The sequence below is a fragment of the Equus asinus genome, chromosome 21, assembly GCF_041296235.1.
Source record: "Equus asinus isolate D_3611 breed Donkey chromosome 21, EquAss-T2T_v2, whole genome shotgun sequence".
In the NCBI taxonomy this organism is placed as follows: Eukaryota; Metazoa; Chordata; class Mammalia; order Perissodactyla; family Equidae; genus Equus; species Equus asinus.
The window spans coordinates 49,684,501-49,707,394 of record NC_091810.1 but is presented as its reverse complement, the minus strand read 5'-3'; the positions used below and the strand labels follow the sequence as shown (position 1 = coordinate 49,707,394).

The window sequence follows — 22,894 nt, the reverse complement described above, 5'->3', positions numbered from 1 at the left end:
AGTGAAATATAGAGGAAAAGGCCAAGGATCCTAGCTTGGGAGGTGTGGGAGTGTGGTGCCTCCACTGGCAAGATGGGCATACACAAGGAAGAGCACAGTTAGAGTACCTAAGCAGGTGCTGCAAGATGCATCACAGAGACCAAGAGGGGTGTTAATGCAGAGAGAATTTGTGTCAGAGTCTACCAACAAGATAAACCATGAGAAATATTTGTTGAATTTGGTAATAAGGGAGTTTATATTGCCTACAGTATGTGTATAAAGAATACCTTAGTGTATCCACACTGTCAGCACTTCCAAATAGATGGAATTCAGCAGTTGAAATCAACATCTTGTCAAATTATGAACCAAATTGAACTGGTAAAATCGGAAATAATCCACAAACTTTTGATTTCTGCTTTTGATAGACCCACTAATTTTCTAAAGTGTTATATATAAAATTATCAAACATGATTCTTGAGAATAGCTCTAAAATGTGGTTTACCATGATTTGGTGGGCCAGAGGGAATAGGAAGCCAGTTTATCGCTGCTATTGAGAGTGTTTGTTTAAATTCATCATAACTAGTCTTGACTCATGGTCTTGTGAAAATCCAAAATGGCTCTCAAAGACAGATTCCACCAGTTTAAGATTTACAGTTTAGACAGGGGTAAGATTCCCAGGCATGCAAGAAACAGTGACCCGTTCCTATCAAGAAGGACCCTCTTTGGCTCCTGAGATGGAGAGAATGGTAGACTCTGATTCTATTTCTGTGAGTAGAGGCTCAGATTAATCTATGAGTAAATTACTTGGGATTACAAATTTTTGGATAAAAAACTTCCTTAGTTTCTTAGTTTCTAGTCTTTTTCTCAACTAGTGTTTCCAGAAGTAGAAAGAGGACTCATAAATAAATGAGACTCTTAATCTTATTACATATTGATCTAATAGAATTGTGAGTTTATCTTGAACATGACATGGTTACATGTGTTCCTTTCTAAGTTGTTAGTCTTTTTTGGCTTTCGGTGGTTGATTACCACTCTGGACTCATTTTCCTTTTGGAAAAGGTTTGGTTTGACCTTTTCATTATAAGTCCTTCTTGATAATACATAATCCTAACTATTAATAGATCAATAGTTTCTTGGTCAATACAGTCCAGCAAGAGTCTTGATTCTACTGAAAGATTCTTTTGTCCACAGTTGAATGGATACAGAAGAGTGGAAGACTTTGCCCAGTTATGACGTGTTGATTTTAATAAACTCAGAATGGATAGTTTCAGAATGGAGTGCTGAGCTCTTTGAACATTAAACAGTAATGGTGTGAGTACTCAGGTAGTTTTTTCCTGAGAGAGCTCAGCTGTTTGCACTCTGAGAAAGACAGATTTTTATCTTTAATGTTTTAATATCATCCACAAGGTTAGTTCTGGCCCTCCTGCTGAAAGTGGCTTAAGTATTGGTCACCCCTCCACCCTTTTCTGCCACCAGATCACCTGAGGTCACTTCCTCTGGGAGACTGCTGGAGGGTGTGTGCAGTCAGTTTCTTTGTGACTCAAATCAGAGAGGATGTGGCCTCCTTGCTGAGACTACCTTTTAGCATAAGTTCTTCTAGGTACTCCTCTTTCACGCCTGTGCTGCTTTTGCTGAGAGAACCTTTTGGAACCCGACTTGTCTCGTGTCTGTTGCTGGGCAAGGTGCGGTCATATTGCATTTTGCTTAAATTAATGGTCTCAGAATTCCGTTAGGTTTATAATGGATTATTAAAGGAAAGAGTCCCTATCTTCTGTGATATACTATGGCCATAATATGGGCAATTCTCACACCCCTGTTTGTGATGTGAGGATCCCAGCACCTCCTGCAGAAGGCTGGTGGGAGGTGCATACAGCTGACATGTGTGCGCCTACTATCTTGTACATGTTGATGTATTCTTGGTTGTTGGCACTAAAAGAATAGATTTACTTCACTCCACTGTCAGTTTTATAAAGTGCTAGATGCATCCTGTCTTCATTATCTGTTCTCACCAAAACTCAATTCCACTGGAATATTCTGTGTTGGTAATTAGTGGACTTGTCATCAATAAGATTGTCAGTTTCAAAAGAGAGCCATGTTGTTTTCCTTGGGTGAGCTGCACCTGGTGTGCTAATTCTGAAACTTTGTTGCTGCTGTTAGTGCTGTTGAGATCAAGGGATCACACCAGGTATAGTGTTAAAATTCTGTTTCTTCAGGAAGGTCGAGAAATTCCATTTTGAAAATCTACAGATTAAAGACAAGATGTCATTAATAATCAACATTTATTGAGTGGCCACCCTGTGTCCAGTCCAGTTATGGATTCTGAGGCTCTGTGAGAGGCAGCCTGACCCCTGTTCTTAATTTAAAGGCTCCACCTAAGCCATCTGTCGTGATAAGAGGAGGTGGCTGCTGGGCATGGTCAGGACTCCTCTTGGTTTCCTGGGTGGCTCAGTGCCTTTGGTAGGACCTGATAGTGGCTGCAAGGTGAGACATTTAAAAGTCAGGACAGAAAGCAGTGGGTATAGGGCTGACTGGACCTCGTTGCTTAAGAGACAACAGAAAAGATTCCACTGGGAGTTCATCCAAAACAGTATCACTTTCAGATTTTTAAAAAGATATTTGTAGCCAAAAGCTACATTCAGGCAGTTGTTGAAGTTTAAACCAAATGTTTTGTCTCTGTTTTCCTTTTGTGATAGTGGTCTGTTGTGAATGAATAGTTTTGTTATGGCTATGGTTAGAAGAAATGTCAGCTATAATTCAGGAATCATAGGCCTAAAGTCAATAAGAAAATACAGCAGCAACATTCATGGGTCAAATGCCTCTTACCTTACATGGAAGGAAAATGAGGACCCCCAACCTTAGTGAAGTAAGGTGTCTTGAGTCCTTGGTTTTCTCCAGGTGTACCTGGACTCTAGGACAGGAAGGCACTCGCTCAGTGCACAGCCTTTGACATTGGTTATGCACTGGGACATGTCCTTATTTAGTAGGGGTGCACCTGTCTCCTTTCAGGAGTGACTTGAGCTCTAGGAGCAGGGATCATGTGTTGGTCATTGTGTGTCTTCCCCCTGCAGTTCTTTTCTAAAGATTCTATTTTTCCTTTTTCTCCCAAAGTCCCCTGGGACATAGTTGTGTATTTTTAGTTGTGGGTCCTTCTAGTTGTGGCATGCGGGACGCTGCCTCAGCGTGGCCTAATGAGTGGTGCCATGTCCGCGTCCAGGATTCGAACTGGCAAAACCCTGTGCCACCGAAGCAGAGCACGCGAACTTAACCATTCGGCCACGGGGCGGCCCCCCCTTTTTTTTTTTTCAGGAAGATTAGCCCTGAGCTAACTACTGCCAATCCTCCTCCTTTTGCTGAGGAAGACTGGCCCTGAGCGAAGATTCATGCCCATCTTCCTCTACTTTATGCATGGGACGCCTACCACAGCATGGCTTTTGCCAAGTGGTGCCATGTTCGCACCTGGGATCCGAACTGGCGAACCCCAGGCCGCCGAGAAGCGGAACATGCAAACTGAACCGCTGTGCCACCGGGCCAGCCCACCCCTGCAGTTCTCTTCTGTGGACTAGGCATGCACTACCTTACAGGTCCTAGGTAGCTTAGTTCAGTGAACAGAGTACCAAGGTTCTGTGTTTTCTCTTGGCTCCCTAGCTTAAAGTGTGCTCCTTATTTCTCCTTGATTTAGTAGCATCCTCATGCTGGGCACTGCTCTCTTTGAAGCCTGATCTAGACCTCCAAACACATCCCAATCTTATGTGGCTCCCACCCCAGTCTTGACACTCACTGTGTTGTTTTTTGTAACTAGCTTACTTCCCTTATTAACAAGATATGGTAGCTATAACATGTACATGCTATCTTACTACTGGCTTTAATTTAACATTAAAATGTGGACTTCTTTTTATGTCAGTATACTTACTTCTGCAACACCCTTTTCAATGACTACATAGTAGTCCATTGCATGGATCTATCATATATTATTTATCTAGTTCCTTTTTGTTGCATATTCAGATTATTTCTAATTTTTTTTTTTTTTTTTGAGGAAGATTAGCCCTGAGCTAACTGCTGCCAATCCTCCTCTGTTTGCTGAGGAAGACTGGCCCTGAGCTAACATCCATGCCCATCCTCCTCTACTTTATATATGGGACGCCTACCACAGCATGGCGTGCCAAGCGGTGCCATGTCCACACCCGGGATCCGAACTGGAAAACCTCGGGCCACCAAAGTGGAATGTGCGAACTTAACCAGTGTGCCACCAGGCCAGCCCTATTTCTGATTTTTTACTCTTGTAAAACACTGCAGTGCACATATCCTCTATCATTTTCTCAGAAAAATTTAAGGAAGTAGAATTACTAACTCAAAGCACCTTCTGAAGCTCTTTGATAGCCATAACCAATGTGCTTTAAGAGAAGATAGGAGCCAGAAAGCCCGCCCACAAAGTTTTAAATTGTCCTTGTTTTTAGGGCTCATTGGTTGCTCGGAATTCAGAGATTTTAACAGGGATATTTTTTGTTTGTTTCGTTTTGCTGGATTTACACAAGAAGTCCAAGCCTGGAGATTTTCCGCAGGTAAAAGGTCTAACTAGAGGTGAGCTTCCCATGAGTGGCCTCCTACAGCAGTTTAAGGGAACATATCGAATTAGGGAACCCATAGCTCTTCTGCTTAAATTGGATGCTGGGCTGTTACTTACTGTAGACAGGGTGATTTTGCTTAAGTTTCCAATCAGACTAGTTTCTTAGAAGGATCATTAATGAAAACAAAGAAAAATCAAAGAGATCCAGGAAATCCAAGATTATAAGAACCAGAGAACCAAGAGGAAGAATTTGGAAATCAATCCTGGGCCTGCTATAGACATGAATGCGTGCATTTCTCAAAATATGGAGTGCTCTGAAAGAAACTACGGTTATAATTTGATTTTTTTCTTTCTTCTTTCTAGGTATCTCATTCAGTTGCTAAACTTATATTAGTTAATTTCCACTGGCAAGTTGCAGAGATATTGGACAGGTAAGGTGTTTGGCGGGGTGGGGAGAGATGGCATCACCCATAGCTCCTCTCTCTGCCCATCCACCCAGTGGTGATTATTGTTCACATTTTAGAGAGTATATCCTTATAATGTGCATATTATGTTTTTAAAACACTGGATCATACGTATATCCTTTTTCTCTCAATATATGGTGAACATTTCCCAATGTTTTCAGCATATTCTTTCTACCCTAGTTTTATGGCTGGCACAGTATTCCATCATATAGATGTTCCATACTTTTTCCAAACCCCTGTTCTTGGACCTTAAAGTTAGTTCACAGTTTTTATGCCATTTTTAATTTGTAATTAGTACCCTTCTGGATAACACTTGCCAATATCTACAGTTACTTCTTTTGGATACTTCAAGTGAGGAATGTATCATATCACATACTACCTTCAGAAAGGGTTGGCCAATTTACCACACCTCCAGAACCAGAGCTGTTGGGGCACAGACCTTGGAGTCTCAAGATGTCTTGGAAGTTGTCAGGAGGAGGGATTTCTCCTCTTCCTGAATCCTCTGGGCAGATTTCCTATGCCCTACCCTGAGAGGCATGTGCTTCTGTCTAGCTCAGGGTTTCTCATCCTCAGTGCTCTTGATATTTTGGGCTAGATAACTCTGTTGTGGAGGAACTGTTCTGTGAATTGTAGGAGGTTTGGCAGAATCCCTGGGTTCTACCTTTTAGAAGTCAGCAGCAGTAGCACCCCCAAGTCCTTGAAATCAAGACTGTCTCCAAATATTGCCAGATAACTCCTGCAGAACAAAATTGCCCCTAGTGAGAAGCACCAGTCCCCACCCCTGCCCTTTCACACTCCAGTGAGTCTTCTTTTCTCTGTATGGTATGATTCCATTTATCTGTAGAGGAAGGTCATGCCCTTCCTTCTCCAGGCTAAACACAACTGGGATGGCCATACCATCTGAAGGAGCTCAGCCACTCAGGAAGGAGCAAATGCATTTTTCATTCACTCACTGCATTCTCACTCTCTATACTCAAGAGCTGAATACATTTAGATAGACTTTCAGAGGAACTTTCACTGTCTGAGCTACTATTACTGCTACCCAAAACTCTGGGACTGCATATGTTCCAGCAATGGGGTATCTCTCACTGTCCAAACTCTAGCCTAACTTGGGAATATAGAAGCTTTGGATGGCTGAAGATATTAAGAATATTAGTGTGAGAAGTAGGAATAAAATAGTTAAATGAGGCATTCTAAGTGGAATAAGGAAGTAACATATGAAACATAGTTCTTCCCTGCTCAGATTCCTTATATCTTGGTTATGTGTTTTCCTGGGCTTTGTGTGGCACTTTTATTGCTATATGAGAATTGTTTTTATTTTTAAATATATTTGTGCCATACAAGCAAACACTCTTAAGTGTCCACCCAAAGAAGAAACCCTCTGACCTTTACTCTGAGGCTTCTGGCAGCAATTCTCACCTGCCCACACCCCCTTCCTTCCTCTCTAAGACAACCAGTATCTTGAATTGGGTGTTGATCATTTTCTTATTTATTCTTAAATTATATATCTTTTAGTTTTGTACGTTTTTAGAACTTTACAGACATGGGATTATGTTGTATGTGTTTTTCAACTTTATAAATGAACAAGGGGCTGGCCCAGTGACGTAGTGGTGAAGTTCGCGTGCTCATTGGCAGCTGGGATTCACAGGTTTGGATCCCAGGTGCGGACCTACACACCATTCATCAAGCCATGCTGTGGCAGTGTCCCACAAGTAAAATAGAGGAAGATTGGCATGGATGTTAGCTCTGGGCCAATCTTCCTCACCAGAAAAATAAATTAACAAGGTTGCATTTTACAACATCCTATCCTTCTGTGGAAAACCATTTGTGAGTTTTTAGTTTTTGCTGTTAAAAATAATGCAGCTCTGGGGTTGGCCCTGTGGCCGAGTGATTAAGTTCAAGCACTCCGCTTTGGTGGTCCAGGGTTTCACTGGTTCGGATCCTGGGCACGGACATGGCACTGCTCATCAGGCTACATTGAGGCGGCATCCCACATGCCACAACTAGAAGGACTTACGACTAAAATATACAACTGTGTACTGGGGGGATTTGGGGAGAAAAGGGGGAAAAATAAATAGTAAATAATGTAGCTCTGAAAACTCTTGTACCTGACTCCTAGAGTCATGTAATTTTTCTAGGGTTAAGTGTAGAAAATGAATTGCTGGGCTGTAGGCTGTGCGTTTCTTCAGCTTTACTAGATAATGCCAAAATGTTTTCCGAAGTGATTGTACCATGTTACGTGCCCACCAGTGGTGTGTGAGTGATCTTGATACTGTTAGACTTAAAGTTTTACAATCCAATGGGTGTCAATGGCATCTAATTGTTTTTAACTTCAATATCCCAGATTATCTAGGAAGCTGAGCATCTTTTCATATGTTTAATGGCCGTTTATGCTTCCTCTTTTGTGAAATGCCTATTCTGTCTTTTGCCCATTTTTTTGTTATTTTGTCTTTTCAAATGGACTTTTAGGAATTTTTGTTTTATTTATTCTGAATATCAGTCCTTTGTTAGTTACATGTGTGTTGAATTATCTTCCAGTTTATAGTTTGGCTTTTCACTTTATGGTATCTTCTGATGAACTAAAGTTCTTAAATATAGCAGAATTTGTCAGAGTTTTTCTTCATGCTTTGCATTTTCTGTGTCTTAAGATACCTTTCCTTATTCTGAAGACATAGAGATATTTGCCTATATTTCCAGGAAGAGATTTAAAGCAGATGTTGTCCTCCATAAGTATTTTTCTTACAGTTCATTGCCTTTGAGGCAGGGTTACTATCCGCATGCCACTTGAGAGCTAAAAAATTGGAAGAGAAAAAAATATTTTTACTTAGGTAAAAAGAAGCTTGGTTCTGTGAGAAGGTAATTTAGAAACAAAGATACTTTAGTGCGACCACATCATGTGTTGGTTTCTTCTATTTTTGTTCAGAGGTAAAAATATTTGTCTTCAGTTTCTGATTCCCTTTATTTCTGCTTTTTGCTTTGTAGATACAAGTCTAATTCTGCTCAGCTGCTCGTTGAGGCTCGAGTTCAGCCCAATCCATCGAAACATGTGAGTGTTTCCTGCGGGAGTAAGGCTTCCCTGATGCACATGGCTCTTGCTATGGTTCACCGTGTTATTGAAAACCATCTTGCTTTGCTTATAGTGCAACATGCCTAAAATATTTGTTCCAATATAGGCCTGAATCTTCCATTTCCATTGTAGTTTGAAAAGTTTCCTCATAGATGAAGAGTAACTCTTTGCCAGTCCTAGGGCCCTCTCCAGCTTCACCTTCCTCTTTGCACTTATGGACAGCCTGCACTCCATTCCTGCTGGGTTCCTTGGTGTTCTCAAGCTCATTGCATATCTCTTCGACTTTGCTTGTGCCTTCCCTGGCCTGCAGTGTCCAGACCCTGTCCTCATCTTTGCTGTTGGAAAGGAACTCTCCTTTAAAGACCCAAATCCAAGCCATTTCTCACAAAGCCTGTCTCCTGTGATCACTCTCTTCCAAACTCCTCTAGTTATATCTTTAAACCTTTACATATATGTTGTAGTGATTTGCTCATCTTTTTGGCTCCCCTACCAAACTGTAAGTGCTGTAAGAATAGGAACTGTATATTATAATGCATAGCAATTTCCTGTGTATCTAGGAGTTCAACAAACATTTGTCAGATGAATGAGGGCCCTGTTGAGAGAGCTCTCAGGAGGGAAGAATTGGGGCTCAGATCACAACATAACTTCTGCAGCCTCTTAGGAGAAAATTTCCAGGAGAATGCTTTATGGTCCTTTTCCTCAAATTGTTTTTTGTATTCCCAGTAAACTAACAAGAACCTAATATAAACTTGTAGTGGACTTTTCCATTGGTTTGTGGTTTTGGCCAGGGCCCCCATATTGTCTGTGTCCCAGTTTGTGTAGCATGGCGTGAATTCTGAAGTCCAAGCTGTACAGTTATCTGCCCCCATCCTAGAAGTTTCTTCCCTAGTAGGAGCCTTCCTCGTCCCTCTAAATTAATTGTATGTGACATCTCTTCAGTGTATTAAGGATGAGTTATAATTTGGTAAAAGCTGTGATAGTTAGAGTTTTGGCCATATTGATATGGGAAAATCAGCGTCTTTGACAAGTAAAACTGCAGTGTGGGCTGTTAGGAGCTTTACACACTCAGCCTCTAAGAACTTTATGACTGGATTGTAGTACTTGTTGAGGGGCAACTCTGTGCTGTGCTAAGACAGGGTTTATGAAAGAAACTCAACAGCTTCTAAAAGAAGAAGGTGAACTGAATGACCATGAAGGACCTTGGCAATTCTGAAATCCTGGGCTTTTCAGTCTAACATTATAAACTACTGTAAGTTCTCATTTCAGCCTCTCTGAATCCTAGTGATTCTGCAAGCCAAGCTCAGGTGCCACCTCCTTTAGGAAGCCTTCCTGATACATGCTTTCAGCTCAGAACTCTTGGGACTGGCAGAGTCCACACATTGCAGTTGAGTTCTGACGCTTGTTGTAGGATCAGGATTGCCTCCCAGCAACTAGCTGCATGAGGTGCCTCTGTGCCTTTCCAGGACCTGAAGGCTCCTCTTTGACTCATGGCTCTGCCTCTCCTCAGGTCCCCACAGCCCATCCACCTCATCACTGCGCAGTGTGTATGCAGTTTGTGCGGAAGGAAAACCTACTCTCTCTGGCCTGTCAGCACCAGTTTTGCCGCAGCTGCTGGGAGCAGCATTGCTCAGTACTTGTCAAGGACGGCGTGGGTGTGGGTGAGTCTCCCGTAGAATTTATACAAGGCTGGCATGAAGTATTTATCTTTGACTCTGCTCTTTCAAGTACTCCAATCAACTGAGTGTTTTCTTCTGAGCCTGATTGAGGGTTTTATTGTCATAGCCACTGGTCTCCACAAACACATCAGTCTGAACAGTGGCAAAGTTTTTCCTAGTCTTGAACAAAATGAGAAAATTTAGGTTATTGTTTGGACATATATGTGTGTATTGGTGTGCATGCAGGCTACCTTTTGGGAGAACTGTCCTTTAAGCTATCTATCCTATCTTGATTTTCCAAGGGGCAGCCATAACTCAAACACCCAGAGAGTTTGCTGCTATTTAGATAACATAGCACAAATCAAATTTGCTGATTGGTTACAGGAGTATTTGTTATACTGTGACTTGATGATATTGAAACTAAATTAACATCACATTAATTGTATCTGCCAAATCTCATTGTGTTAATGGTAATCACTTGCACATAGTATTAAACATCACAAAACTGAATTGTTAGCCAAGAACTCTATAGGGTTTTTTAAGTGACCATTGTTTTTCAGTAGTGCTATTTGTGATATATATGTAATTTGGAATTATATTTTAGTTGCATCACTGTGCAAATATATTAATTTTGCTCTTCTTTGAATAAATTTGTTGCTTCAAGTGTTTCCTATGTGGAATCTGATTTGTTGGTTGAACACAGTGGACAAGTATATTATTGTTGTGTCTTCCGCAATATGGTTGTCCATCGGGTTGTCTTTGTTCAACAGGAGTCTCTTGCATGGCTCAGGACTGCCCACTCCGGACACCAGAGGACTTCGTGTTTCCATTGCTGCCCAATGAAGAATTGAGAGACAAATATAGGCGCTACCTCTTCAGGGACTATGTGGAAGTATGACCAGCCCCTGTTGTTATGCCTTCTGTCTTCCTGGGCCTACTTTCCATCAGAGGCTCACCACAGTTACTTTATAGACTAGGCTGCCATTAGGTGCTGTCGTTTGAAGAAAGAACTCCATGGCTTTAAAAAAGTTTGAAAGGGGCTGGCCCCATGGCCTAGTGGTTAAGTTCGGCACTTAACTGCTTCGGCGGCACGGGTTTGGTTCCGGGGTGAGGACCTGTACCACTTGTTGGTGGCCATGCTGTGGTGGTGACCCATATAGAAAATAGAGAAAGATTGGCATGATGTTAGCTTAGGGCGAATCATCCTGAGCAAAAGAAGAAAGTTTAAAAACCACTTGAGTGGTAGTGAAGAACACAGGCCCTGGAGTCAGGCAGACAATTGTGTGAACCCCAGGTCTGTTACTTCCTTGCTGTGTAACCTTTGACCTATTATTTTACCTTTATGAGCGTTGGTTTTCTCTTGTAGAATGGTCTGGCATCCCCACCTTGAACACAGTTGCTTAAACAAGCTGTTGTATGTCAGGGGATGAACACAGTCAGGCTTATCTCAAGAGTTGCTGTTTCACTTGGTTCACTGTGTGATTCAGCATGGAGAAGGGGTATTGCTTCTTGTTCAGTTTGAAAACTTGTCCAGGATTCCAGCATGGTCAGTTTTGGAGTCCTTCGCTATTGGGCTACCTGTTCAGGCTTGTTGGTTCCATGCAGCATAGTTTTCATCTTTGTCTTTTATGCCTAAGCTTATTGGATTGATTGATGGTCGGGGTCTTCTCATGCACATGCTGCAGGATAAACAGAATGCCTTGTTCCTTGTGCTTTTTGCTGCCTTTGGTAGATGCCTGAGGGTCCCTGAGCCCCTCAGTGTCTTATGCACAGCTGATAGGGCTGTGTTCCTTTACAGCCCTGCTCCCTGTGTATTTGTATTTCACAAATACAATTCTGCGTTCCATTTTGTAATCTAACCTTAGATCATTCTGGTGAGTTGCTGCCTAGTTTAAGCTAAACATTCAAAGAGCCCCTTGATATGTCATCAGCTGGAAGAACAGAAGGCTTTTGAGCATACAGAGAGGTCTGATTTGGAGGCAGCTGCTAGCAGATGTCCTCATTGTTTCCCCTTGGTGTGTTCACAGAGTCATTACCAGCTCCAGCTGTGCCCTGGTGCAGACTGCCCCATGGTTATCCGGGTACAGGAGCCCAGAGCTCGCCGAGTACAGTGCAATCGGTGCAACGAGGTCTTCTGGTAAGAATGAGTGTGGGTGCTGAGCAGCCCTGGGCTCCTGGCTTCTCCAAAGCACCACTGCTCTTGCTTTGTGTGAGAATGGGGTTGGAAGAGACAGGGTCTTTGAGCCAGAAGAGCAGCTCTGCTCCAAGTGGGCAGGGTTTGTACCTAGCATTCATGTTCCATGAGATGTTTGATAATGCTCAGTCTGGAGACAAGAAAGTGGCAGCGATTCTTAGAGAATGTGCTATGTTTTATGCTACTAAGACTCATGGCCCAGAGACTGTGTGTGTGTCTCAGTGGGTGTGTATCTACCTACACACATAATTCGCATATTACTATATGAAAGCTACAACCTTCAACATTTTAATTTTTCTCTATCTTGGCTTTTCTCAGCTAATTTTATAACACTATAATTCATAAATGTAGTTTACATCTACTTGGGGTTTACTCCATTCAGTAAATATGATGAGAATAGTTAAAGTGTACTGAAGGCTTACTAGGGGGAAGGCACTATTCTGATCACTTTACCTTCATTATCACAACTGCTGTGTATGATTGATACTGTTGTTACCCTTATGTTGTAGGTGAGGAAATCTAGGTGCAAGGTAATGGCTGAGTCATAATTTAAGTCCCGATCTGTCCCCCAGTCATGCCTCCTGAAAGGTTCATGGTGGGCCTTCAGAGAAACTACATGGAAAATGTGGTGTGTATGCATACATGCCTGCCTTTCAAGACATTGTTGAGGAAATTTGTAGCTTGCCAAAGGTTAAGAACTGCTAATGTAGTTGCTCTCCATCCTTTGTGTCCCACGTTATGAACTTCTTTCCACGTGGGTTGTGTTAGGCTATCTATTATCCACCAAGTTATGTTGGCTTAGGCAAAAGAGAAATTAAAAACATGGGAGCCTAGCCTGATGAGTGTTGGAGTGTTTTTCTTTTCTGATTTTAATTTTCAAGCATTGTCACATGTAACATGCCCCTACAGATTGCCTTTGTGCATGCTGTGTGCACATATGGCTAGGAGATAAGCCAAGGCTCCCAGAAGTGGATGTTGGTCCTGCCTTGGGTCTGATTTGAAGGATCTTTCTCACCATGCCCTTTTGAGAGGCTAAGCTCTAAATTTGACATCCTTTCAGGAAGACCTGACACTACACAAGATATTTAAAACAGAAACATTTCATTGGGTTTATTGAGAGTATGTCTCAGAAGGGCTTAGGTTGAAGAGAAGTTCACATTGTATTTCAGTATAATCCTAGGTAAGTAAAGGTCCCACAGGCCTTGAGAAATGACTTTACCTCTTTGAAAATCTCTAATTCAGGATCTATTGGCTTGGACAGAAGTAAAATTAAAAATACGGGACTCTTGCCTAATGATTATTTGACTGTTTTTCTTTTCTGTTTTTAAGTTTCAAGTGTCGTCAGATGTATCATGCTCCCACAGACTGTGCCACAATCCGAAAATGGCTCACAAAGTGTGCAGATGACTCTGAAACAGCCAACTACATTAGTGCTCACACTAAAGACGTAAGGACTGTATCTTAACCTGTCATGGATCTGCCCCCTTTAGTGCTGCCTAGGGCCTTACCCAGGAGATTTGCCATGTGAAAGCAGAACACCCTTGCTGGAGGCTGCAGACCCTTCTTGCTCAGACTTGGCAGAGTTTGCAGCAGTTTATTATAGTATGCATTGGGTACATTTATTTTAATAAAATGCTGAAATGCCTGGAAAGGTTTGACCCAAAAGGGAGTTAAGTAAAATAAAACTAGGTTTTATTGAATGCCTCCCAGGCTTTAACAGACCTGGAGAGAGGTGATTGATAGCCACACCTAATAAATAATAAGGCTTTAATGCAAGCCCAGGCCTGCCCAATTCTCATTCTGAGATGACTTCCCATGGGACAGCATGGCCTGCAGCCCCTTGAGCCCTGGATGACTTGGTATCCAAGGTTGTACCCTATGCTGCCTTGGGTGTGCTAAGTTGATGTACTCATAACCACAGCTGTGACCATGGCATCATTAAGCATAGTCTGTTTCATGGCAGTGAGAGAGCACAGCATCAGACTTGTCTTTGCATTGCTGCTTGGGTTGCTGGTATCTCTCAAATAAGAGCAAGCGAGCCTCAGAGGTTGTTTCCTTGCCCTCTTTTGGAAGCAGAAGTCCAGGCAAGCTGACCAGGACTTAGTCCAGTGTGGCAGCTCTTGTGCTGCTTTGGCATTCCTCTCAAGCAGGCAGGCTTTCTGCTGACTCAGCTTGTGCTTAATCTGAGCCGCCTCGTGGCAGAAACAGATGGTGGGAGACTTAGTGGGGCTCAGCTGGTGCTTGGAATGTTTCAGAGCCAAACATGCTGACCTCATTTCCTTGAATTGCTGTTCCAGCCTCAGCGACCTGCCACATTTAAGTGAGATGCTCCTACCCAGGAGTGCTCGCACAATGAGCTACTGGGCACAGGTGCCAGGAGCTTTGTGTAATTTGTCTTAGAACCAGCCTGATGGTGTGTGAGCCTAACGGCACCCTTCTGTCTCCTCAGTGTCCCAAGTGCAACATCTGCATTGAGAAGAATGGAGGCTGCAATCACATGGTGAGCAGAAGCCTGTACCCTTTGCATATGTGACATGGAGCCTTTGGTCACCGTGCCCTTAACTTGTTCTCTTCTGTTTCCCTCTGACAGCAATGCTCCAAGTGTAAACACGGTGAGTCCTAGGCTTGGTGCACAAGGCCCAGTGGCACAGTCTGTGTTTCTTGTGCATGGGTCTCCATTGCTTATTTATTGACTACTTTTTTAGTAAAGTGACAAAACAAACTGCCCCCTCAGTCCCTTATAATCATAATAACAGCATAAAGCAGCTCTTGATTATTTATTTATTTATTTATTATTTTTGGTCCCTCTTATAATACCACTGCCATCTTGCTGATACATGTAGTCAGAAGTCAAGGCTGGGATGACTCAGACCCTCATGATGCTCAGTCATCCAAGCAGAAGATTTTTAGCGTGTTCTTTTTATTTTTGCCAAGGCAGGTAAATATCATTGAGCTTATCTGTGCTACCTTAAAGGTACCTTTTAGAGCAGGCTGTACACAGTTTTACCAGAGGTAGTAAAATAGTTTTCCTTTGAGATTTTCTAAAGTTTCCAGAGGGGTTTTGACTTGGCCTTTCAAGCTTCCTTCATCTTTCAGGAGTGGGTTACATAGAACCTATTGGTGTTTTCCTTTCCTTCCTACCAGATCAAGTAAAGAAATAAAATTCCTTCAAGTAGAAAATATTTCCAGATGGGTAGGTTTCCTACACAGCTGCTTAAGTGCTGACCAGGAGGCCCTGAGAGTTTCTTTCTTTAAGGGCCCATCTAATGCTATTCCTGTGTTTTCCCAGGAACCGACATAATCACAGTGGACATGGCAAAGTCTCAGAAGGGAACAGTGACTCTGAAGGGTAGAATGAAGATAGACCAAGGGTAGTGGCATATTTCCTCAGTGGTATCCCACTTTATCTTTCTCTCTGTGTTTGAGTGAAAGGGATGTGTGCCAGCCACTTAGAATAGTGCGTAAGACACACATACAGTTTAAAAGAGAGATGACAAAGTGAACACCGCAGTATTTACCACATTCCTACTACCTAGGAACTCCTTTGTATATCCCTTTTCAGTCATAGTCTCCCCATCTCTCACCACCCAGAGTTAACTATCATCCTTGCATTGCTATATGATTTTACCACCTATATGGGCAATCCTAAGCAATGAAGTAGTATTTAAAACAATAGCAAACACAACCTAGCTGATTAAGAAGAGATCAGTATTGCCACTGTTGAATGAAGGCTCTCAGAAGAGAGGTGAATGACTTCTGAGTCTCTGGTTTTGGCTTTAGCTTCTCAAAATTTTACAGGAGTCCCTTTTGGGAAGTAAGTGAGCCAACTTATGGGAGTGAATCCTGGGAACCAGGTGTATCACTGTCAGGGTCTTTGGCAGAGACAGAATATAGATCAGGTACTGGACATCTAACAGGACTATGGTTGGCGCCTCTCCACTAGACCACTATTAATTGTTCGGCTATATAGCATCCATGGGGGATCCTTTTTTTCCCTTTCCTTCCTCAGTGCAGAAGCAGAGTCATAATTCTAAGTATGAAGTATTGGGTAGCTGTACGTTTTATAGAAATTTGCTTTTTTTAAAAAAGAAGAAAAAGGGAAAAAGCCTTTATTCCCAGCTTCATGTACAAAATCTTCCTAGGATAGGTATTGTGAGGGTGGGAGGTAGTCAAGGGGGCAAATGTCTGTCTTAATGACCTAGTGGGACTCAGCTGGACAAATTTCTGCTTCTCACAGTGGCATTGACACATCAGGCTAGTGGTCTTACACAGGCAGCATCTGCCTGTGTTGGATTAAAAAGGCATAAAGCATATGTGCTCATGGAACTGAGACTCTCCATAGGCAGTTATTCTGATCAACCAGGACAGGCTACAGGGACAGTGGGATGTGACAGGTTTGAGAGGTGCACATTCCCCCTGAAAAGAGGCACCCTTGGGAAGTTCTGGTCAGGTGACACCCCCCTGGATCAGAATTGGTCTGTCCCACTGCTTTGCCTATGCCTTTAGAGGACTGTGGGCTTGTCTCATGGGTGTAAATGCCTCTTTCTGTTCTGCAGACTTCTGCTGGATGTGTCTAGGAGATTGGAAGACCCATGGCAGCGAGTACTATGAGTGCAGTCGGTACAAGGAGAACCCTGACATTGTCAACCAGAGCCAGCAGGCCCAGGCCAGGGAGGCCCTCAAGAAGTACTTGTTCTACTTTGAAAGGGTAGGTGTCGTCTCCTGTAGCTGCTCCTCGAGGGTGGGCTTCTTCCACTTGGCATGCTGAGGTGAAATTCCCAGTGACTGGTAGCCAGAGCCAGCATATGCACACAGAAGTTAGGGAATGGAGCTTCTGCTGTGGCCCTGGGTGATGCCTCCATAGCTATGGCTTTTAGGCTCCATAGGGCAGCCACAGCTGACAAAGGAAGGACATGGTGCTTACCTTGTTTGAATAATGGATTGAAGGACAATGAAGGACCATTAGACAGTCTTTTCCATCCAATGTCATCTTAATAGAGGGCGTTTCCTCCTAGGGAGACCCTTCAGAAGCCACAGAGCATGGCTCATTTGGTTTCTAAATAGAGTATACCAGTGGGTATCTAGCTTTGCTTAGTTCTCAGGCCTGGAACCCTGTTGCCCCAGAGGGTAGAGTGATCTGGCAGGCAGACAGCTGCTCTGGACAGAGTTAGTAGTGTGGACTGAGAAAGTGCCCTCTCCTGCACTCTCAAGGAGACACAGTCCCTCATAAGTTAGATGAGGCTTTGGCCATGCCCTGTCAGCCAAGGTGTCTGTCTGGAACTCCTTTGTGGTCCTCTGCGTCTTCCTGGGACTCCTGCAGCTTTCTCCTTCCTGTGTACCCTGCAGTGGGAAAACCACAATAAGAGCTTGCAGCTGGAGGCGCAGACATACCAGCGGATTCATGAAAAGATTCAGGAGAGGGTCATGAATAATTTGGGGACGTGGATCGACTGGCAGTACCTACAGAACGCTGCCAAGCTCTTGGCCAAGGTCTGTAACCTCACTCTTCCAGTCCCTGGTTCAGTGCCTGGCCTTGTCAGGTTCAGACCTCTGAGGATGGGAGGCTCTGTAGGGGGCAAGGGGATTCAGCACATGTGCAGCCCTGCATGCTTCTGCTTATGGGTCCACATTTCCTTGGGCTGTGCCCACTGAAGACCCAGTCCTGTGCTGGATGTATGGGGGATTTCCAAGAAGAGTTCTCCACTGCCTCTGCCTGCAGGGAAGGAACTGCTGGGAAAACTAGAGCCCTTTTCTTCTTTTGTCCCATCCATGCATCACTCAAAGGAAAATAAGAGATTGTCTGTGAATAAGTATTGAGATAGATGTGTGGACTCTGATGTCTGACTCAAGGGAAGAGCCACTGAGGCAGCTGCTGGTAATAAATCAGTTTGAAAGGGAACTCTGGGTGTTCTGCGACCATTTTTGTTTGAGTTTTTCCCATGTTGTCCCCCAGTTCATCCTTTATTTGGCTTGCCTCATTTCTTCCAGGCCCATACCTATAGAGCCAGGCTAATTTGCATGATGGGGTAAGAGTTGTAAAAGCCACCCGAGGTGCATGTAGGTTAGAATCATAGACACAGGTACCTTCTCTTCTCTCCTGTTGCAGTGTCGATACACCCTGCAATATACATACCCGTATGCATACTACATGGAGTCTGGACCCAGGAAGAAGCTGGTAAGGCAAAACAATCCCTCTACTCTGCCCTCTTAGCTTCAGAGATAGCTTTGTCTACCAGCACTTTGCAGGAGAGCAGGGACCAGACCCTGGTTATTGGGAGGGCAAAATCAAAACAAAACTGTCAATTTTAAAATTTCGTTTTCCTCTAGACATCTCCAAAATAGATCTCAGGTCTTGGCATTTTGTGTAATAGTAAGGCAGATATACTGGAGCCCCTGAATGGGATGACTGGCTGAAAAGATCTGTGGCCACTTTCAAGGCCAGTGCCCATGTTTTGGGAGGATATCCAGCATGCATGTCCCTAAATTACAGTGGACTTTTTTACATCTTTGTATAATTCTTCATCTTAGATATGGATTGTTTCCTCCTATTATAAAGTAATTCACCTTTATGGTTTAAATGTAGGAAAACATTTTCATCATCCATAATCCCACCAGGAAGAAATGGCCACTGTTAGCATTTTCCAGCCTTTTAATATTATTATTTATATAATCAAGGTTATAAACATTTTTATTGTTAATGACAGTTTATTGTTGCACCTGTCTTTATTTACCAAGCTGGTAAATACCATTTCTTAATAGTTGTATAAATGTTTCATTATATGACCATACCATCATTTGGGGCATTTATTGTTTCTGTTTTTCACTATTATAAATAAGACTTGAGGAGCATCTTTGTGTATAAAGCTTGGATGTACAATTATTAAGTCAAATGGTTTGAATATTTTTAAGACTCTTGATTTGCACAAGGGCTGAAAAAAATGAAGTATTCAGTGAATACAGTGTCTGTGAATTTCCATTTTGACCTGTTTTTGCAGCATGTCTTTCCCTATATGTTGGGAGCAATCTCTTCAGTGGCTTAAATTCTCCTTTCTTTGAGGGGGGAGGGTGAGTGTGGCCTTGCAATTTGGCTGTGCTCTTTGGGCAGCCTTTTGATTGGATTCTAGCTCTGGGTACAGGAACTAGCACTGCTCTCTGAGGACAGTATCTGGGTTGTCTGTAGCTCATGCGAGCCTGAGGTGCTACGTCTGCCCCTCCATCTGCAGGCCCTGCCCTGGCTACAGCCCCCTCTCCTTTTGACCTTCCTGCTCTACCCATACAGTTTGAATACCAGCAGGCTCAGCTGGAGGCTGAGATCGAAAACCTGTCATGGAAAGTGGAGCGTGCAGACAGCTATGACAGAGGGGTAAGTGCCTGCTGTGCTCTTGGACCCACTATTACAGGTGAGGGAGGACTGGCATGTTAACAGGTGATGGGGTTGTTTGCATATGTGGACTGGAAGCTGCTGCTGAGAAGCAGGGGAAAGGCACTGCCTCGGAGCCCTGGACCTGGTGGGTGTGGCTTTGGCTACTTCCTGCTCACAGGACTTTTCCGTGCCAGCATCTATCTCGCTTCCTTGGTGCAGGACTTAGAGAACCAGATGCACATAGCAGAGCAGCGGAGGAGAACCCTGCTGAAGGATTTCCATGACACCTAGGCTGGGACACGGATGTGCCGGAGTGAGGAAGATGTGGCTGCGAGGTCTCCTGGCTGCCATACCGCATGCTGCAGGCTCTTCCTTTCACAACCCCAGGCAACAGCCAGGGCCCCACTCCCGAGAGACACTGGCCACACACCTCTTAGTTGATTTCTGTTTTCTTCTCATCTTTTTGCTTTTTATTTCTACCAGGGTAGAGGCCATGTTGAATTGGCCGCCTTTCAGAACTTTTAATTCCCCCTGGATGGTTGTTGGGAGGGAGGGAAAGTTTTTTCTGAATGACTATTAATAGTATTAGAGCATTACAACTTATGTAATTTTCAAAGGTTGTACAATTATACAAAAAAAGGGCAAACCATAGAATTACACAGAACCCTTTTTAAAAATAAATTGGCATTGGAGTGTTTTACCCTCTAGCTGTTTTACTTAGAATGTAAGATATACTGCCTGCCCATCCTGGCTCAGAATGTCTACAGCAGGAGAGCACCTCACTGGTTTCTGCTTTCCAGATTCACATGTGTTTGGCCATAGCTGGTAGTCCCAACAGAAGAGCATGGGTGGCAGATGGTGGGGAATTGAGTTGGCCTGTATAACAGGCAGGGAGCACAGGGAATCATATCATGCTTCCTGTCTGGTCCTTGTAGACCCTTTTGTGGTCAGATGCACCTGCCTTACCTTGGCAGTGAGGAGACAGTACAGAATAGGGTCTTGCCATAGGTGTTGTCATCTCTGACGGTGCTGCATGTCTGTGGGCTCATCTTTATTCTTGAAAATGAGGTTTACCTGAGTTCTGGCTACTGAGGCCAGAGCCCACAGCCGAGCATAGGTGGGCTTGTGGCCCTCCAGACCAGGGGACACAAGTTCATCACAGTGTTTGCTTTTGTCTCCTGAAGGTAGAGATCCACTTTTAAAGGGAATCGTTCCCCCAAATAAATTTGTTTTACCTTAATCCCTTCTTTAGTGCCAGTGTCCAGTGGTGTACCTCTGACCAGGTTCACACATGGCCATACCTGGCATTGTCCTGCTACACTCTCCTCTGGTGAACTTCAGGGTGAGAGTTCAGCATGGCCCTCCCAAGGGCACTGGTCTTCCAGGCTCAAGGGCCTTGTTTGCACAAGTTGTTTTCATGTTACCTAGAGTGTCTCCAACGGCTGCTCTGGGGGTTGGGTATTCTCCCCCTTGCCTGGTTCCTCCTGTTGGAGGACACCATCTTGAGGGTGTAGGAGTCGGAGTCCAGGAGCATCCTGGGTTTGTGGTCCCAGCTCCTATACTAGGAGGGGCTGGCTAGGGAAGAGGGCCAGCTTTTGCACAGTTGAGTACACAGGAGCAAGTGGTTTGCATGATGTCCTACTTGTCCTGAACCTGGTCCTGTGGTCCTTTGAAAAGTTACATCTGTGATTCCTGGAGTTTCTGTGGCTTTGTTCAGTGCCTCCACTCTGAGGCTGGCAGAGCCTGTCTATACTTGACAGGGCTTCCTTGACCTCATGGAAGAGTTGCTTGGGAGATGTGAATATTGTGTTGGAAATTCTTTGATATTCAAACATCTTCACCTCAGTCAGAAATTTCCCAGGTACCATGTAAGCTGTAAACTTGAAAACAGAACAGCTGTGAATCTGGAGTCATGGGTACACTGTTGGCTGCAGGCACCCTTTCTCCCCACCTCAGGTTTTGTCTCTTCCTGTCATCTCCTGTAAGGGAGGAACTGTGGGGTGAGGTGAGAGAACAAGTTAGGAGTGTAGCAAATGAACCAGAATTGACAGTTGAGAGCTAATTGAACAAGGAAAGTGCCTGCTGCAGGTCCTAGGGATGGGGTGTGAATGCTGTGCTGGGACATGGAAGATCCTGGCATCTGGAGCCTTTCTCTCTCTATTGAGTCCTTTCCGTGTCACTGCCGTGGCATGGACCCAAGTTGCAACTGTGTACCTTAAGTCACACCCTCAGCATCCCTGGGCATTTTTGGACTGCACAGCTACCATGTAGTGCACTTGCATCCAGCGGTGCCTCCAGCCACTGGAGCTCCAGGAGGTTCTGTGCCCAGACCAGAACCTGCAGCCCTTGACCTGTGGAGAGCTTCCTTTTGTGCCCCCAGCCGCTGTCTTTCATTAACATCATCGGGAAGATGGGAAAGGTCAGGCAGAATTTTTCTGCCCCACAAATAGAAGGTAAAGGAAGGCACGGTGTTTTCATGAATTTGCCATATATCTTTGTTTTCTTCAAAGAAAAAGTTGAGGCAATGTCATCTGCTCAAAGTTGAGTGGTTTATTCAAAATAAACTGAAATTTTCTGATTACAAAAGTGTGTGTAGAGTCGTTCTTCACAGGATCCAAGTAGTCTCCTGAGCGAATGCCCCAGGGACTTCTGGCCAGTGAGCACCAAATGAGGGCCTTCCTAGTGGTTGGCCCCCTCCAGATGGCTGTAAGACCCCACTGCCCTGACTCTGCTCTGCTTTTCTTCCCTTTCTGGCTTTCTGGAGAGAGGGCACCTGTGGAAGAAAGTGGACTATCCTGGCAGTTTTGGCTCTCCTCTCCTTCCCTGGCTGCAGACTGAATCATTCCCCACTGCAAACAGATCCCAGGATTATAGTAGGGTACTGATTCAAATGCCCCACAGCCCCTGCTGAGGCCCTGAGCCCCTCATTTGGAAGACCTCTGGGTCCCTCTAAAGCAGATGTGGGAGCCTAGAGCCGTGGAGTATGGCAGGGGGGGTTATGGCTTCACAGAGACCCTGGGTTTACAAAGAGAGGACCCTAGACAGAAACTGAAGTGTTTGGAGTTTAATCCCAAGGGTTGAGGACAGGAAAGGAAGTTTGGGTTTTTGTTGAAGGGGTCCACATTTGTAGTGTCAGGAGTGGTAGCAACTTCAGTGATAGCTCAGGGGTGAAGGCTCCAGAGCCGTGGGCAGCATGCACAGAGCAGTCAAGGCCAGAGAGGCCTCAGGCACTGCCAGTCTGAACTCCACAGCTGCTCTACTGGGCATCTGGCGTACAATGGTGTGCAAAAGTTACACGGGCTTTTATCCTCCAAGAGCCTGCAGAACACGAGACACAGACTGAATTGGTCACTAGTGAATGTTTTCACAGAGGCAGCAAGACCAGAGGCTGAAGGGCCTGTGTACTGGGCTCTATTTTGGGCACTGAGGACACAGCCATTGATCTTAGCTTGTTAGACCAGTCCCTGTCCCCACAAGACAATCACACTAACGGTCACTGAACACATACCCACTTAGTCCTCACAGCAGCCCTGTGAGGTGGGTGCTCTCATGGTCCACATTACATAGCTGTTCAAAATGAGAGGTAATTTGCCCAAGGTCACTGCTGC

At 44.2% G+C, this 22,894-nt stretch overlaps 1 protein-coding gene across 5 annotated transcripts in view; it reads left to right on the top strand.

The window, feature by feature from the left end:
• ARIH2 (ariadne RBR E3 ubiquitin protein ligase 2) overlaps positions 1-21,872 on the top strand; it is a 49,176-nt gene extending 27,304 nt beyond the window's left edge. For 2 of the 5 annotated variants that reach the window (XM_014840358.3, XM_070493062.1), the window contains 13 exons: positions 4,907-4,974; positions 7,990-8,053; positions 9,582-9,732; positions 10,500-10,621; positions 11,757-11,866; positions 13,253-13,370; positions 14,373-14,423; positions 14,514-14,535; positions 16,480-16,631; positions 17,270-17,413; positions 18,030-18,098; positions 19,203-19,286; positions 19,506-21,872. In XM_014840358.3, the coding sequence (XP_014695844.1) occupies positions 4,907-4,974; positions 7,990-8,053; positions 9,582-9,732; positions 10,500-10,621; positions 11,757-11,866; positions 13,253-13,370; positions 14,373-14,423; positions 14,514-14,535; positions 16,480-16,631; positions 17,270-17,413; positions 18,030-18,098; positions 19,203-19,286; positions 19,506-19,577 (1,227 nt within the window). In that variant the 3' untranslated portion in view covers positions 19,578-21,872. Of the gene's footprint in view, positions 1-4,906; positions 4,975-7,989; positions 8,054-9,581; positions 9,733-10,499; positions 10,622-11,756; positions 11,867-13,252; positions 13,371-14,372; positions 14,424-14,513; positions 14,536-16,479; positions 16,632-17,269; positions 17,414-18,029; positions 18,099-19,146; positions 19,287-19,505 lie in introns of all 5 variants that reach the window. The other 3 variants (XM_014840360.3, XM_070493063.1, XM_070493064.1) reach the window with 2 other exon arrangements.
• The last annotated feature ends 1,022 nt before the right edge of the window (positions 21,873-22,894 follow it).